The sequence below is a fragment of the Oncorhynchus clarkii genome, chromosome 29, assembly GCF_045791955.1.
Source record: "Oncorhynchus clarkii lewisi isolate Uvic-CL-2024 chromosome 29, UVic_Ocla_1.0, whole genome shotgun sequence".
In the NCBI taxonomy this organism is placed as follows: Eukaryota; Metazoa; Chordata; class Actinopteri; order Salmoniformes; family Salmonidae; genus Oncorhynchus; species Oncorhynchus clarkii.
Window position 1 is genome coordinate 23,516,528 of NC_092175.1, and position 18,425 is coordinate 23,534,952.

The following is an 18,425-nucleotide window of genomic DNA, read 5'->3' on the forward strand; positions in this document are numbered from 1 at the left end:
GTGCACCCATGACCAGCTCTGAAACCAGATTGCATAGCCGAGAAGGTATGGTGGGATTCGAAATGGTCGATAATCTGTTTGTTGACTTGGCTTTCGATAACCTTAGAAAGGCAGGGTAGGATAGATATAGGTCTGTAGCAGTTTGGGGCAAGAGTGTCCCCCCCTTTTGAAGAGGGGGATGACCGCAGCTGCTTTCCAATCTTTGGGAAACTCAGACAACACGAGAGGTTGAACAGGCTAGTAATAGGGGTTGCAACAATTTCGGCAAATCATTTTAGAAAGAAAGGGTCCAGATTGTCTAGCCCGGCTGATTTGTATGGGGCTCTTTCAGAACATCAGCTGACTGGATTTGGGAGAAGGAGAAATGGGGAAGGCTTGGGCGAGTTGCTGTGGGGAGTGCAGTTAACCGGGGTAGGGGTAGCCAGTGGAAAGCATGGCCAGCCGTAGAAAAATGCTAATTGAAATTCTCAATTATAGTGGATTTATTGGTAGTGACAGTATTTCCTCTCCTCAGTGCAGTGGGCAGCTGGGAGGAGGTGTTCTTATGCTCCATGTACTTTACAGTGTCCCAGAACTTTTTTGAGTTTGTGTTGCAGGAAGCACATTTCTGTTTGAAAAAGCTAGTCTTGGCTTTTCTAACTGCCTGTGTATATTGGTTTCTAGCATCCCTGAAAAGTTGCATATCACGATGCTTCCCACAGTTGTGTCAAGTTGGCTGGATGTATTTTGGGTGGTGGACTATTCTTGATACACATGGGAAACTGCTGAGAGTGAAAAACCCAACAGCGCTGCAGCTCTTGACACACTCAAACCAGTGCGCCTGGCACCTATTACCATACCCCGTTCAAAGGCACTTAAATCTTTTGTCTTGCCCATTCACCCTCTGAATGGCATACAAAAACAATTACTGTCTCTGTTGTCTCAAGGCTTAAAATGGTCTCCTCCCCTTCATATAGACTGATTCAAAGTGGATATAACAAGTGACCTCAATAAGGGATCATAGCTTTCACCTGGATTCACCTGGTCAGTCTGTCATGGAAAGTGCATGTTTTGTACATTCCGTGTACATGTAACTGCCAAAATAAAGAATACAAAGTATATTGAAAGCAGGCCCTTCCACACAGGTGTGGATCCTGAGTTATTTAAGCAATTAACATCCCATCATGCTTCAGGTTATGTATAAAAATGCCCAGTTGCCCATTATTTTGGCTACCATGGCTAGAAGAAGAGATCTCAGTGACTTTTGAAAGGGGGGTCTCAACGGAGCATAGGGGCTCTAAAGTGTTTGTGTGGGTGTTTCATTCACCAGACATCCCACCTACACGGAAAACAAAAATATAAATGCAACATGTAAAGTGTTGGTTTCATGAGCTAAAATAAAGATCCCAGAAATGTTCGATACTCACAATATTTCTCTCAAATGTTGTGCACCCATTTGTTTACATCCCTGTTAGTGAGCATTTCTCATTTGCCAAGATAACCAATCCACCTGACAGGTGTGGCCTATGACGAAGCTTATTAAACAGCATGATCATTACACAGGTGCACCTTGTGCTGGGGGACAAAGGCCACAATGTGCCGTTTTGTCACACAACACAATGCCAGGGTGTGTTTTGAGGGTGTGTGTAATTGGCATGCTGACTGCAGGAATGTCCACCAGAACTGTTTCCAGATAATTTAATGTTAATTTCTCTACCATAAGCCACCTCCAAAGTGGCAATTTGAATGCAAAGCTACCGTGACGAGATCCTGAGGTCCATTGTCGTGCCATTCATCAGCCTCCATCACCTTGTATTTCAACATGATAATGCATGGCCCCATGTCGGAAGTATCTGTACACAATTCCTGGAAGCTAAAAATGTCCTAGCTCTTCCATGGCCTGCATACTCACGAGACATGTCACCCCTTGAGCATGTTTGGAATGCTCTGGATTGACGTGTATGACCATGCGTTTCAGATCCCGCCAATATCCAGGAACTTTGCACAGCCATTGAAGAGTGAGACAACATTCCACAGGCCACAATCAACAGCCTTATCAACTCTCACACCAGATACTGGTTTTCTGATCCATGCCCCTACTTTTAAAAAAAATGTCTGTGACCAACAGCTGCATATCTGTATTCGCAGTCATATGAAATCCATAGATTAGGGCCTATTGAATTTGTTTCAATTAACTGATTTCCTTATGTGAACTATAACTCAGTAAAATCTTTGAAATTGTTACATGTTGCATTTTATAATTTTGTTCAGTATAATTGAACACTTATGGGAGATTCTGGAGCGGCGCCTGAGAGCGTTTTCCACCACCATCAACAGAACATCAAATTATGGAATTTCTTGTGTGAGACTGGTGTTGCATCCCTCCAATAAGAGTTTCAGGCACATTGAAGCTGTCCTGGTGGCCCTACGCCCTATTAAGACACTTTATGTCGGTGTTTTCTTGATTTTGTTTGTTACCTGTAAATGCTACACAAAATATACAAAAGTATGTGGACACCCCTTCAAATTAGTGGATTTGGCTATTTCAGTCACACCTGTTGCTGACCGGTGTATAAAATTGAGCACAGAGCCATGCAATCGCCATAGACAAACATTGGCAGTAAAATGGCCTTACTGAAGAGCTCAGTGACGTTCAATGTGGCACCGTCATAGGATGCCATCTTTCCAACAAGTCAGTTCGTCAAATTTCTTCCCTGCTAGAGCTGCCCTGGTCAACTGTAAGGGCTGTTATTGTGAAGTTGAAATGTCTGGGAGAAACAACGGCTCAGCCGCGAAGTGGTAGGCCACACAAGCTCACAGAAAGGGACCGCCGAGTGCTGAAGCGCGTAGTGTGTAAACTCGTCTGTCCTCGTTTGCAACACTCACTAACAAGTTCCAAACTGCCTCTGGAAGCAACGTCACCACAATAACTGCTCATTGGGACCTTCATGAAATGGGTTTCCATGGCTGAGTAGCCATGGAAACTGAGTTTGGCGGATCCTAGGAGAATACCACCTGCCCGAATGCATAGTGCCACCTGTAAAGTGTGGTGGAGGAGGAATAATGATCTGGGGCTGATTTTCATGGTTCGGGCTAGGCCCCTTAGTTCCAGTGAAGAGAAATCGTAATGCTACAATGGCATTCTAGATGTTAGTTAAATGTAATAATGAATAAATTGGCTACATTTATTTAAATGGACAATTCTGTGAAAAGTCTTCTGAAAGTTTTAAATTGATCTAATACCTGTTAGCAAATGTGTCAGCTAGAGATGATGTGCAGGAGCTTCCAGGGATTTATAATTTTGCATGATATCTACTGTGATGCTAATTAGCATATTCGAATTTGAGAGTAAATAGAGACGGATATATTGATAAAAGTCACCTTGTCCTAGAGAGATTTACATGGTTATCAAAACGTCATGCCAGGGTAAGCCTACACGAAACACAGCCCATATTTTAAGTGTTTCTAAAATCCCCTATGGGAAAAATGAATTTCCCTGTTTTACCGCTGGGTTTTATGGCTATTATGACATCTCCACGGTGTGGCTCTATTTGATGTTTTCCATTAGCATTTTCATGGGCTGGTGGGTATGTATTAGAGGTCGACCGATTAATCGGAATGGCTGATTTAATTAGGGCCGATTTCAAGTTTTCATAACAATCGGAAATCGGTAATTTTGGAGGCCAATTTTGCCTTCTTTTTTTAATTTTTTTTTAAATATATATATATATATATATATATATATATATATATATATATATATTACATCTTTTATTTAATCTTTATTTAACTAGGCAAGTCAGTTAAGAACACATTCTTATTTTCAATGACGGCCTAGGAACGGTGGGTTAACTGCCTTGTTCAGGGGCAGAACGACAGATTTTTACCTTGTCAGCTCAGGGATTCAATCTTGCAACCTTACGGTTAACTAGTCCAACGCCGGCCTCCCGCGTGGCGCAGTGGTTAAGGGCAGCTGTGCCATCAGAGACTCTGGGTTCGCGCCCAGGCTCTGTCGTAACCGGCCGTGACCGGGAGGTCCATGGGGCGACGCACAATTGGCCTAGCGTCGTCCTGGTTAGGGAGGGCTTGGCCGGTAGGTTACACTTTCGAATCTCATTTAGGGACTCTCTATGACCATTCCTGGTGTTTATGCCATCCCACTCCCAACACGGCAAATGTAGCCTAGCTGTCATGGTAAGCAACAATTTATTGAAAATTAGTTTTGGCAGGTTCGTATACAAAGTATTCCTAGGGATACAGTACAATGTCCTTGTGAGAGACCTGTGTGCCTAGATGGGGTGGGGGCATTGGGGAGAGGTGGAGGTATTAAGGGTCGGAGGGTTGGCGTGTGTGGTTTTCTCCAGAAATTCCAATGCTTTTAAGGTAATTATAATCCCTGAGAAATGACAAGTGACATATGGGTGGAATGCCGAAAGGAGGGAAGACCACTTCCCATGTGGCATCCAGACATTTCCTCAAAGTAAATAGGATGTGTGTGAATATAGGCTGTCAGAATGTCACACAGACGCATACCACTAGGAGAGCCTTTAAAACACCGCCTAGCCTAACATGCTAACCTATTGGCACTTTCATAATGAGAAATACCTCAGCAAAGCCATTTGATCCCAAATCAGTTTTGTAGATTAGATTAGATTTTGATTTAGTCACATGCACAGGGTTGCAGATGTATGTTAACCTACTAGACGCCCCTCTGCATTGGAAGTTAAGTTAATTTGACTAAAGGCCCATGCCTGTGAAGGGAGTTGTCAGGAGGCCATATACTGGGGCAAATAACAAGAACAACAAACAATTCTACCCTATGTATGCCACAGTAGGGTTGCAAAATTCCGGGAACTTTCAATAAATTCCCTGGTTTTCCAGAAATCCTGGTTGCAGGATACCGGATTTTCTGCTTGTTCCTTCCTGTACCTGGGATATCGAGAGAACTTGGGAATTTATTAAAGTTCCTGGAATTTTGCAATCCTACACCACATTTTACCTAAACTAAGTATACAGTGTATACAGTTTTACAGTTTTACCTAAACAGTGCCTTCAGAAGGTATTCAGACCCCTTGACTTTTTCCGCATTTTGTTACAATACAGCCTTATTTTAAAATGGTTTAAACATGTTTTTTTATCCTCAGCAATCTACACACAATTCCCCATAATGACAAAGCAAAAACAGGTTTTTAGACATTTTTGTTTTTTATTTACATAAGTATTCAAACCCTTTGCTATGAGTCTTGAAATTGAGTGCAGGTGCATCCTGTTTCCATTGATCATCCTTAGGATGTTTCTACAACTTGATTGGAGTCCAGCTGTGGTAAATTCCATTGAATGGACATGATTTGGAAAGGCGCACAAACCTGTCTATATAAAGGTCCCACAGTTGACAGTGCAAGTCAGAGCAAAAACCAAACCATGAAGTCGAAGGAATTGTCTGTAGAGCTGCTGGGTTTTTCAAGCTCAACAGTTTCCAGTGTGTATCAAGAATGGTCCATCACCCAAAGGACATCCAGCCAACTTGACATGACTGTTGGAAGCAGTGGAGTCAACATGGGCTAGCATCATTGTGGAATGCTTTCGACACGTTGTAGTCCATGCCACAATGAATTTAGACTGTTCTGAAGGCAAAAGCGCGTATTGGGAAGGTGTTCCTATTGTTTTGTACACTGTGTTCATTATGATATAAAATAATTCTACATGAAGCAATTTCTTGCCTCATTTCGTTTAATGCGCTAGGTACTGTTGCATGAATTGTTCTATACCAATTCAATTGCGAGCACAAGTGGGGGGGAATAAATGTCTCTTGAACTGCATGTTTGAAACCCCTGACCTAACTGTTAAGGCTCTGATTGTTAAGGGTAAAACTGACCCTATATCTGAGTTCAATCAGGAGAGCAATGAATCTCAACACAGAAAAGCTTCAGTGTTAGCATTTTGCCAGCAGCCGGCAAGGCCACGTTTTTCCACTTGCCCTGAAAAGAACTCTGCGGATTGCTGCAGCTTTGGCAAAATAAAATGTAGAACACAAGGCCTGGCTCTAATGTATTAAATTAGCCTCAGCATCGAAGACTTCCCATGTGATCCATTTGTCTCTGTCTTCTGGCCATAACACAAATTAGACAAATGAATCACGTCGACTTCCCTCAGCATGTGGAGCACCAAACTATTTTTGGTGCAAGGCGGCGAGGTGAGAGATTGCTTTCAGCCTCTTTCGGAGCTTCTTTTTGTGGACCCTGACCGGGCAATTCATTGTTCCATTGGTTGACGTTTTTTTCCTCTGGCCTGAGGAAGGGTAGCTATTTGATAAATCAGCTGCATAGTTAGGCTGAATAAAGCTTGTACCTGCTTCATTCTGCCTTAGTGATGGCTAATGTACAATGTTGCCCTAGTTAGTACACATTTCTACTCTTGGTAGTGTACACAGTACAAACATCCTACTCACTACCTAGTGTTTGACTTTTATAGCTTGGGTTTAGCCATAGGCTCTAGAGTACAAAACCCACTGTACTGTAGGTCTTCTCATTTTTACAATGGTGGTAGAGGCATCAAGACCTTTTATCTTCAGTTAATAGCTCACAGACACAGATTGGGGACAACCTTCATAAGGTCAATGAGTATGCAGCTTTCAGATTACTCAATTTGACTCAAATTGTTGAGCATACATAACTGACCATGCGAATACCATTTTGATATATGGCACTGTCTTGCATTTAATTGCTAGATATGACTTTTCCATTATCCACTAATGATAATGTATCTCTACCTGGTAATGTATCTCTCTACCTTCTCTTTCTGGTAAGTAATATTAGAATGAAAGGGTCATGCTTTAGGCTATTTAAAGGAAGGTGTGTAAGGTTGACATGGACACACTGAGTGGTACTGATGGAGATGTTAGAGGATTGCCCTCCATCTGAAAAGGACACTTCTGGATTCCTGGGTGGCACCTGTAGAACCACTCTGCCCCCTACTCCCTCAACATATATAATGGAAGTGCATCATGGGGCTCTATCATTTTACCCATGAGAACTTGCCCCTAGAAGCTGAAATGGCTAGGGGAGACAGAGAGAGATGTAGAGGCAAACTCTTCTCATACTTTGTTGATTTCAAAAAATCTTTTGACTCAATTTGGCATGAGGTCTGCTATACAAACTTATGGAAAGCGGTGTTGGGGGAAAACATACGATATTATAAAATCCATGTACACAAACAACAATTGGCAAAAAACACTTTTTTCCACAGTGCCATGGGGTGAGACAGCGATCCCCTTTGAGCCCCCACCCTCTTCAACATGCAGTGTATTCGGAAAGTGTTCAGACTCCTTGACTTTTTCCACATTTTGTTACGCTACAGTCTTATTCTAAAATGGATTAAATGTTTTTTTCCCCCTCATCAATCTACACACAGTACCCCATAATGACAAAGCAAAAACTTTTTTTTTTTTCATGTTTACAAATGTATTAAAAATCTAAGCAGAAATATCACATTTACATAAGTAGGACTGTGGTGGTCGTGAAATTTTGTCAGATGGTGTTTGTCAAGCAAATAACTGTCTGTCTCACGGTAATTGACCATTAATTAACAAACACATTTAGCATCTCCTGGCTTCCACACACAGCCTCAAGCCACTGATGCAGACCTTTGGAACATCTACATTTAAACAAGTCTAATAAATCCATGTAATATAGCCTACACCATCACAATGAATCCATTATTTATTGTAGACCATTCTAAAGAAACATGATATGAAGAAAATGTAGTCTATTTCAGAAGAACAGAATAGCATACTCGCTGAGTTGTTCTTATGTTAGGTCCTCATCTGGCTATGCCAAATTTCTGTGGGCTACACTAGCTCATTTAGCAGACAAGATTTGCTTAGAATTCCATATCATTATTTTATAGTATGAAAAATACAATTGAACAAAGCTGAATAAAATATAAATATTTTCTCCAAACAATTTGAGGGAGTGCGCACATGCGGCTATTCTGTGTTGAGCGGTTAACAAAGAAATAGGTACTCCTATATGCTTTACTTATAGTTATTATTAATGTAACTTTAGTCGTTCTACAAATGTTGGGCTGTATGTTTAGGTTTTTAATACATTGTAAGGCTGCGTGATGCGACTCTAATGATGATTTGAAAAAAGTTGTTTGAAATGCATGAGCCTTGCTGCACACACTTCATTAGTCTCTCATTCACAATTTGACAAGCACTTGATAATGCTTCGAATTTCACGGTGGCCTTCCCTTTGTGGCCGTAATGCACCCTAAAAATCCCTGCCTTTTGTGGCCAGTGGCCATTGTGCCCTTGGCCCGGAGTGCTGCGTTGTGCCCTTTTTATGTACCTTTCACTCACATGCCTCTCCATCCCATGATCTGGTCTTTCTAACAGTAAAGACAAACACAAATTGTCTTCCCCAAATTTGAAACTCACACGCTGCTTATGTATGTCAGTTAGCGGATTAATGTGCCTAATTTTAAGAAGTTATTTGGAGGCTTTAGTTGTGGTATAAACCTTCAAAACATATAGGCTACATGAGGTGTGCGACTATTATTAGAAAAAGTTGCCCCAAAAAAAGAGGTATTGTTTCTTATGCTGGGCATCATTCACAAGTGGCTAATAATCTCACCCATCAGACTATTCTTGATTTAATCTTGTCTTTGCATATACTAAATAATATGTCTGAAATGTGTTTTTCTTGAGAATGGAACATTATCATGCACCTGTCTCGACGCAGGTGCAGCGGGAAAAAATACATGTCATCTATGCACTTAAATAGCTAAAGGAGGACACTTTTCCTGTGGTTCATTTTCATGCTAGCCAGGTAGGCTATACTCCTGTTGTAAAGATATACAATGTGCTTCATTTTAGGAAAGTTGAGAAATAATTATAGTAGGCTTAGCCCATAGAAAGCTGATGGGACCCTCCTCTTTTTAGTATAGGCCATCACTCTGTTTTCTCGCGCAATTGCATAGCCTATAGAAATGTTGCGCAACATGAGCTCATGGGCTCTCATTAAGTTCTTGATTAGATTTTTGATTACATTTGCATTGATGTCAGAGTGATTAGAGGGACAATAGAGTGCTGAGTACCAGGCAGTTAGCAAGTTTGGTAGGCTACTAATGACCATCAGCAGCATCAGAGCTTGGAGAATCCTAATTACCGTGACTAAACGGTCACGTGGAATTTGACTGCCTTCATGACTCATGACTGACAGTGTGGAGGTAATACGGTCACCGCAACAGCCCTACACATAAGAATTCAGACCCTTTACTCAGTACTTTGTTGAAGCACCTTTGGCAGCGACTACAGCCTTGAGTGTGACGCGACAAGCTTGACACACCTTTATTTGGGGAGTTTCTCCTATTCTTCTCTGCAGATCCTCTCGAGCTCTGTCAGGTTGTATGGGGAATGTCGCTGCACAGCTATTTTCAGGTCTCCCCAGAAATGTTTGATCAGGTTCAAGTCCCGGCTCTTGCGGGACACTCAAGGACATTCAGATACTTGTCCCGAAGCCACTCCTGCATTGTCTTGGCTGTGTGCTTAGGTCATTGTTCTGTTGGAAGGTGAACCTTCACCCTAGTCTCAGTGCTCTGGAACAGGTTTTCATCAAGGATCTCGTTGTACTTTGCTCCGTTCATCTTTCCTTCGATCCTGACTAGTCTCCCAGTTCCTGCAGCTGAACAACATCCCAACAGTATGATGCTGCCACCACCATGCATCACAGTATTTCCTCCAGACGTGACGATTGGCATTCAGTCCGAAGAGTTCAATCTTGATTTCATCAGACCAGAGAATCTTGTTTCTTAGGTGCTTTTTGGTAAACTCCAAGTGGGATGCCATGCCTTTTACTGAGGAGTGGCTTCCGTCTGGCCACTTAAGCCTGATTGGTGGAGTGCTGTAGAGAAGGTTGTTCGTCTGGAAGGTTCTCCCATCTCCACATAGGAACTCTGGAGCTCTGTTAGTGACCATTGGGTTCCTTCCTTACCCAGATCTCTGCCTTGACACAATCCTGTGCTCTGACATGCACTGTCAACTGTGGGACCTTATATAGATGTGTGTGCTTTCCCAAATCATGTCAAATCAATTGAACTCACCACAGGTGGACTCCAGTCAAGTTGTAGAAACATCTCAAGGATGATCAATGGAAACAGGATGCACCTGAGCTCAATTTGAAGTCTCAAAGCAAAGGGACTGAATACTTATGTAAATAAGCTATTTCTGCTTTTTTATTTTTAATACATGTGCCAAATTTTCTAAAAACCTGTTTTCGCTTTGTCATTATGAGAGAGTAAGTAAATAAATAAATATTGTATGGGGTCACCAATTACCTCTACATCATGCCTCTGCCTGCCTTTCTGTCTCCCATGTCATTTCCTCCTTTTACCTCTGATCTCTCTCTCTCTCTCCCGTGACCACAGCACAATCTCATGCCAAAACCCAGTAAGAATTGGCCGCAACCCACCATTTGGCAAACAGGCTACACAAACAATCAATTGGATGTGGACCGAACAGGGTTTCCTGTTGAAGTAATGTTAGTTCTGGTGGTTGGCCCCTTCAGTTGAGCAAATGGTGATTACTGGTAAAACTAGGCACAAGGCATTGAATTATGTCATTGTCTCACTCACTTGACTTATCATGCAGGCCTAACCTAAGTTTTCATGCACACTACAGTATGTATCGATCTAATCCTAGATTGATTTATATTATCTATGAATTAGGGCTTTTTATAAACGGCCCACGTTTGAAATGCTCCCTCCATCCCTCTCTGCTTGAGTGTTAATGGCCCATTCTGAATAGCAGGTGATCCTTGCAGTCCCTCTCACTTCCTGAGAGGATTAATTCAAAGTGTTTCTCTCCCTCAGGACTGATCAGAGACGGCAGAGGAGTATCGCTTGTTAATTAATTCACATCGCTGCTTGCGCAGCAATACATACTGTACTTGTTCTGTCCAGAGTTATGGTAGTAAAATAGTCTTTGTATGTAGGTCTGTGTAAAGAGAAATGTAGGAAATGGTGTGAAGAAAATATTCACCTTGAAGTTGTGTGAATGAACAACACTTTCTTTTTGAGTACTGTGTAGCTGACTTTTCACCAAGAATGTACTATTCAGGAGTTATTGTAGAAAGTCCAAAAGATTCTCCTTGAAGTATTGTAAGCCTGTATGGGCTACATGCATGTTTGGAATTGTTTTTGTGTAGCCTGTTTGCCAAATGATGGGTTGCGGACAATTCTTACTGTTTTTTTTCCCTTGAGATTGTGCTGTCGCTCTTGTTGCTGGTGATTCTCTGATCCACCTCTACGCAGATGAGACCATTCTGTATACTTCTGGCCCTTCTTTGGACACTGTGTTAACTAACCTCCAGATGAGCTTCAATGCCATACCACTCTCCTTCCGTTGACTCCAACTGCTCTTAAATGCAAGTAAAACTAAATGCATGCTCTTCAACTGATCGCTGCCTGCACCTGCCCGCCCGTCCAGCATCACTACTCTGGATGGTTCTGACTTAAAATATGTGGACAACTACAAATACCTACGTGTCTGGTTAGACTGTAAACTCTCCTTCGAGACTCACATCAAACATCTCCAATCCAAAATTAAATATAGAATCGGCTTCCTATTTTGCAAAAAAGCATCCTTCACTCATGCTGCCAAACATACCCTCGTAAAACTGACCGTCCTACCGATCCTCGACTTCGGCGATGTCATTTACAAAATAGCCTCCAACACTCTACTCAGCAAATTGGATGCAGTCTATCACAGTGCCATCCATTTAGTCACCAAAGCCCCATATACTACCCACCATTGCAACCTATACGCTCTCGTTGGCTGGCCCTCGCTTCATGTTCGTCGCCAAACTCACTGGCTCCAGGTCATCTACAAGTCTCTGCTAGGTAAAGCCCCGCCTTATCTCAGCTCACTGGTCACCATAGCAACACCCACCCGTAGCACTCTCTCCAGCAGGTATATCTCACTAGTCTCCCCAAAGCCAATTCCTCCTTTGGCCGCCTTTCCTTCCAGTTCTCTGCTGCCAATGACTGGAACGAACTGCAAAAATCACTGATGCTGGAGACTCATATCTCCCTCACTAGCTGTCAGTGCAGCTCACAGATCACTGCACCTGTACATAGCCTATCTGTAATATAGCCCATCCAACTACCTCATCCCCATACTGTATTTATTTATTTATCTTGCTCCTTTGCACCCCAGTATCTCTACTTGCACATTCAGTGTTTAATTGGTATATTGCAATTACTTATTATTTATTGCCTTACCTCCCTAATCTTACCTCATTTGCACAGACTGTATATAGATTTTTTCTACTGTATTATTGACTATGTTTATTTATTCCATGTGTAACTCTGTGTTGTTGTATGTGTCGAACTGCTCTGCTTTATTCTTGGCCAGGTCGCAGTTGTAAATGAGAACTTGTTCTTAACTGGTTAAATAAAGGTGATGTAAAAAAAAATGGTCAAAGGTTAGGCTAGTAACATTTCTTTGTCTAGAGATCCACAAAAAAATTAGAAGTGGTTTAGTTTGGTCTCAGAAGGTTTTGGAACCACTGTACTACAGATAGAACTCAAGTAGTGAAAATAAATCCTCAGGGGCTGGTTTGAGTTAGGTTAACAGTGGAGGCTAACTTTAGCATCACAGATCTGTGTTGGGTATATATGGAGGTTGGTCTGTCTTTTTTTTTCTTCCCTTGAAAACCAAGTCTGCTCCTTTTGTCCAGTTTGGAAAGGACTCTCATTGTAGCTTAGTGGCATGCAGCCCCATTTGTATCTGCACTCAGTCTCTGCCTAGTCATGACAGCTCTAATTCCTCTCTGAAAGTTAAGCCTCCACACTGGAGGATGAAACAAAGGTTGTCGCAGAGAAGTTTGTTGTGTTTTTCTGTTGCAGTATGCTGAGGTAAGGGGTAAGAGTTTTCTAATGCCCCTAGGCATATATTTTGTGAGACTTCTTCTCAATATGAGAAAGCAGGACTGTTTTTTTTAGTTTATTGTGTTAGTCTTAATCTACCATTTAAAAACCTTGTTCATATTTTTCCATGGAAAATGTGGGCCTAAGTCGATTTTTGGCATTAGAAATGCATACGGCTTAAAGAATGACTGTGAGCAGGCTAACTGAATAGAGTAGAGAGTGTGTGTGTGTGTGTGTGTGTGTGCGTGACACCTCAGCCCACCCAAGTGAAAAGTCTACATGCTCCACATGATAAAGTGTTAGCGCTCTCTCTGTTCTGTATCAGGGCTTAAACTCTTCGTGGGAGAGTGTGGAGGTTGGAAGTGTGTGTGCTCTGTAATCATTGTATATGTTGTAACTTGGTCTGTGTATGTGTGAGCTTGTATCCATGCCTGTGTGTGTGTGTGTGTGTGTTATGGTTCTAAGACTCTCCCCTTTCTCTGTAGCTCCAGCTGACAGCCCTGGCCTCGTGGAAGGGGGACTTGGTGGAGCTGAACAAGCGGCTGGTGCAGACGGAGAGAGAAAGAGAGCTGCTAGAGAAGAGACTGGCCAAAGCACAGGTACTCTACCAGACAATATATGTACATATTGTATATTCACATGGATTCATATTCTGTATTGTGAACTCACCTTTTACCTTAACTTAAGCTTACCATTCAAAGTTCTATACCAAGATAATTGCTGTAATGCTGTGGGTACCACCACCACCTCATCTAAAGCCTTACAAATCTGAATAACATTTATGTCCATAAGCCAGCTGCAGTGGATCTCTCATCGTGATCAATCATTTGTGAAACCCTGTGTACATGGTTCCTCTTTCCCCCTCCTCTTTTCTGCACCTGTGGTTTAGAACTCTCTGGTATGCAAAAGTTCCTTTGTAGGATTTGTATCTTTGAATAATAACCCAAACTGCTCTGATGGATGTTAAAGAACTACAGTAAAATGGAATTGAACTGGCTTCACATAAGATATTCTTTCGATGTATGTTTTTTGAAGAATATCCAGGAATAGCTGACGCGTCACATAGGCACTGATTTGCATGGCTTACCTATTGGAATGTGTTCGGAAATCTCCCTTCCCTTCCAAAACAACTAGTCCTTATGCTCCAATCAGAGTTGTTACTCGTCCGAGAATAGATGCAGAATTCTGATAAACATCATCACGGAGATCATCTTTTGGTTGTTACTATCTAGCATGCGCTCGAAAGAAACTATTTTCAGCAATCGGGTATCACTTTCCCATTACATTGCTCATAGTATCGTATTATTTACTAGAAGCTTTGCTTTTTAAATAATGAGGAAATTGATTTGGCATGAAACAACACTCCCCATATGTCACTGGAACCAGGAAGCCTCAGTAACCATGCCAACTGCTTAGCTTCGATCTGCTTTGTAGTTTTCCCAGTCCCAGTGATTGACACTGGCACTCTCCTATGAGGGAGTTTTGGGCTCTACCTCTCTCTCTCTCTGTGTGTGTGTGTGTGTGTGTGTGTGTGTGTGTGTGTGTGTGTGTGTGTGTGTGTGTGTGTGTGTGTGTGTGTGTGTGTGTGTGTGTGTGTGTGTGTGTGTGTGTGTGTGTGTGTGTGTGTGTGTGTGTGTGTGTGTGTGTGTGTGTGTGTGTGTGTGTGTGTGGACAGAATGAATGGGTGTGCTAACGTTTTTTTATCTAATGGAATGAGTGTAATAGCGAGACAGATTGTGTGAGTACCTGTTCTATAAATGCCTGGGGAATTGTCTAGAAAATTAAGAAGCTGTTTATTCAGACATGGCCTTCTGAAGCATCTCCCTCAGGCTGTTAGACTCAGTCTCTCTCCGTGGGCCACCACTGCGTGTCTTCCTGGAACCCTGCAAACAGACACAGCACTGGTTCAAAGAGCTGTGGAATACTTTTGCTGGCACCTACATCGACTGGGTATTTTCCTCGTGGTGATGTTTTTGAACAAAAGGCAATCTGTTACTGTAATTTGTGTTAAATATTGATGCTAGAAGCTATTTGGTTTGTCGGTTTCCCACCTGCTGGATTTAGATAAAGAGGGATAGGCCATGAGTTAAAGAAAATAAAGAAGTAGCTTGAACTGTACTTGCACTGGATGCCATTGTGTTTGGAGAGGAGTGAATAGAATGAAACCTGACATTGGTAGTTGTAGAGAGACTGATCGATCAGATAGTGATGTCATCATACCAAGATTCTACAGATAGCACTAGGCCTATATCAGCACTGGCAGACAATTGAAACATTTGGCTCCCATTTCCACTTTCCAGTGTGTCTTTTTATGATACAAACTATCTACACATCTCATTATGTTAGTGTCTTCATAGAGAGTAATGACTGGAATCCTTATAAGTCAGGATCTACACAAGTCAATGATGCCTGTCAGGTCCTAACTCAGACAAAGTACTGACATTCTTGACACTCTTGACATTTGAACCCTCTCATTGGTCTAAAATAAAAAGTCGTAAATATGCAGGACATTTCAGTTAAACAAGTTTATGCCCATGATATGTGGTGCCTAGAAGTCTAAGGAGGATGTTTGGCTCCAAAAGAGCATGTTTTCCTGAAGTGGATGATTTTTTATGTATTGGGGTGACCTTTTGTTCAGAACTCCCCACTCACAAAAATAATTTTAGACTTTTGGTGGGCTTTTCACCTCACAATGTACTTCTGATTGAGGACAGACAGACCAAGCCATTGGCCCTTGTAGAAGTTCTTGCCTATTTTTTTATTTTTTATTTCACCTTTATTTAACCGGGTAGGCTAGTTGAGAACAAGTTCTCATTTGCAACTGCGACCTGGCCAAGATAAAGCGTAGCAATTCGACACAAACAACAACACAGAGTTACACATGGAATAAACAAAACATAGTCAATAATACAGTAGAACAAAAGAAAACAAAAAGTATATATACAGTGAGTGCAAATGAGGTAAGTTAAGGAAATAAATAGGCCATGGTGGCAAAGTAATTACAATATAGCAATTAAACACTGGAATGGTAGATCGGCAGAAGGTGAATGTGCAGGTAGAGATACTGGGGTGCAAAGGAGCAAAATAAATCAATAAATACCAGTATGGGGATGAGGTAGGTAGATAGATGGGCTGTTTACAGATGGGTTATGTACAGGTTCAGTAATCTGTAAGCTGCTCTGACAGCTGGTGCTTAAAGCTAGTGAGGGAGATGTGAGTCTCCAGCTTCAGAGATTTTTGCAATTTGTTCCAGTCATGGGCAGCAGAGAACTGGAAGGAAAGACGACCAAAGGAGGAATTGGCTTTGGGGGTGACCAGTGAGCTATACCTGCTGGAGCGCGTGCTACGAGTGAGCTGAGATAAGGCGGGGCTTTACCTAGCAGAGACTTGTAGATAACCTGTAGCCAGTGGGTTTGGCGACGAGTATGAAGCGAGGGCCAACCAACGAGAACGTACAGGTCGCAATGGTGGGTAGTGTATGGGGCTTTGGTGACAAAACGGATGGCACTGTGATAGACTGCATCCAGTTTGTTGAGTAGAGTGTTGGATGCTATTTTATAGATGACATCACCGAAGTCGAGGATCGGTAGAATGGTCAGTTTTACGAGGGTATGTTTGGCAGCATGAGTAAAGGATGCTTTGTTGCGATATAGGGAGCTGATTCTAGATTTAATTTTGGATTGGAGATGCTTAATGTGAGTCTGGAATGAGAGTTTACAGTCTAACCAGACACCCGGTATTTGTAGTTGTCCACGTGTTCTAAGTCAGAGCCGTCTAGAGTAGCGATGCTGGATGGGCGAGCAGGTGCGGGCAGTGATCGGTTGAATTGTATGCATTTAGTTTTACTTGCGTTTAAGAGCAGTTGGAGGCCACGGAAGGAGAGTTGTATGGCATTGAAGCTCGTCTGGAGGTTAGTTAACACAGTGTCCAAGGAGGGGCCAGAAGTATACAGAATGGTGTCGTCTGCGTAGAGGTGGATCAGAGAATCACCAGCAGCAAGAGCAACATCATTGATGTATACAGAAAAGAGAGTCGGTCCAAGAATTGAACCCTGTGGCACCCCCATAGAGACTGCCAGAGGTCCGGACAACAGATTTGACACACTGAACTCTATCAGAGAAGTAGTTGGTAAACCTGGCGAGGCAATTATTTGAGAAACCAAGGCTGTCGAGTCTGCCAATGAGAATGTTGTGATTGACAGAGTCGAAAGCCTAGGCCAGGTCGATGAATACGGCTGCACAGTAATGTCTCTTATCGATGGCGGTTATGATGTCGTTTAGAACCTTGAGCGTGGGTGAGGTGCACCCATGACCAGCTCTGAAGCCAGATTGCATAGCGGAGAAGGTATGGTGGGTTTCAAAATGGTCAGTAATCTCTTTGTTAACTTGGCTTTCGAAGACCTTAGAAAGACAGGGTAGGATAGATATAGGTCTGTAGCAGTTTGGGTCTAGAGTGTCACCCCCTTTGAAGAGGGGGATGACCGTGGCAGCTTTCCAATCTTTGGGAAACTCAGACAATACGGAAGAGAGGTTGAACAGGCTAGTAATAGGGGTTGCAACAATATCGGCAGATAATTTTAGAAAGAAAGGGTCCAGATTGTCTAGCCCGGCTGATTTGTAGGCTTCCAGATTTTGCAGCTCTTTCAGAACATCAGCTATCTGGATTTGGGTAAAGGAGAAATGGTGGGGGCTTCTGCGGGTTGCTGTGGAGGGTGCCGGGCAGTTGACCGGGGTAGGGGTAGCCATGTGGAAAATATGGCCAGCCGTAGAGAAATGCTTATTGAAATTCTCAATTATAGTGGATTTATCGGTGGTGACAGTGTTTCCTAGCTTCAGTGCAGTGGGCAGCTGGGAGGAGGTGCTCTTATTCTCCATGGACTTTACAGTGTCCCAGAACTTTTTTGAGTTAGTACTACAGGATGCAAATTTCTGTTTGAAAAAGCTTGTCTTAGCTTTTCTAACTGCCTGTGTATATTTGTTCCTGACCTCCCTGAAAAGTTGCATATCACGGGGGCTATTCGATGCTAATGCAGAACGCCACAGGATGTTTTTGTGCTGGTCAAGGGCAGACCGGTCTGGAGTGAACCAAGGACTATATCTATTCCTAGTTCTTCATTTTTTGAGAGGGGCATGCTTGTTTAAGATGGTGAGGAAGGCACTTTTAAAGAATAGCCAGGCATCCTCTACTGACGGGATGAGGTCAATGTCATTCCAGGGTACCCCAGCCAGGTCGATTAGAAAGGCCTGCTCGCAGAAGTGTTTCAGGGAGCGTTTGACAGTGATGAGGGGTGGTCGTTTGGTCGCAGACCCATTACGGATGCAGGCAATGAGGCAGTGATCGCTGAGATCTTGATTGAAAACAGCCTATGAAGGTCAGAGCCAAACTGCTCTCAAAATATGTTTTGGCCCTGGCCATAAACCACATGTCATTTCCTATCAGAGACTGTTGTGCCTCTGGGCATCAGTGGACGGGTGTTATGACAGTTGGTGACACGCGTCATACTGCGTGACCTGATAATG

General features: G+C 42.6%; 1 protein-coding gene across 2 annotated transcripts in view; it reads left to right on the forward strand.

The window, feature by feature from the left end:
• Positions 1-18,425, forward strand: part of LOC139388696 (colorectal mutant cancer protein-like) — a 135,075-nt gene that overhangs the window by 19,575 nt on the left and 97,075 nt on the right. For both annotated transcript variants that reach the window (XM_071135546.1, XM_071135545.1), the window contains one exon: positions 13,392-13,505. In XM_071135546.1, coding sequence (XP_070991647.1) covers positions 13,392-13,505 — 114 coding nt within the window. The remainder of the gene's footprint in view (positions 1-13,391; positions 13,506-18,425) is intronic.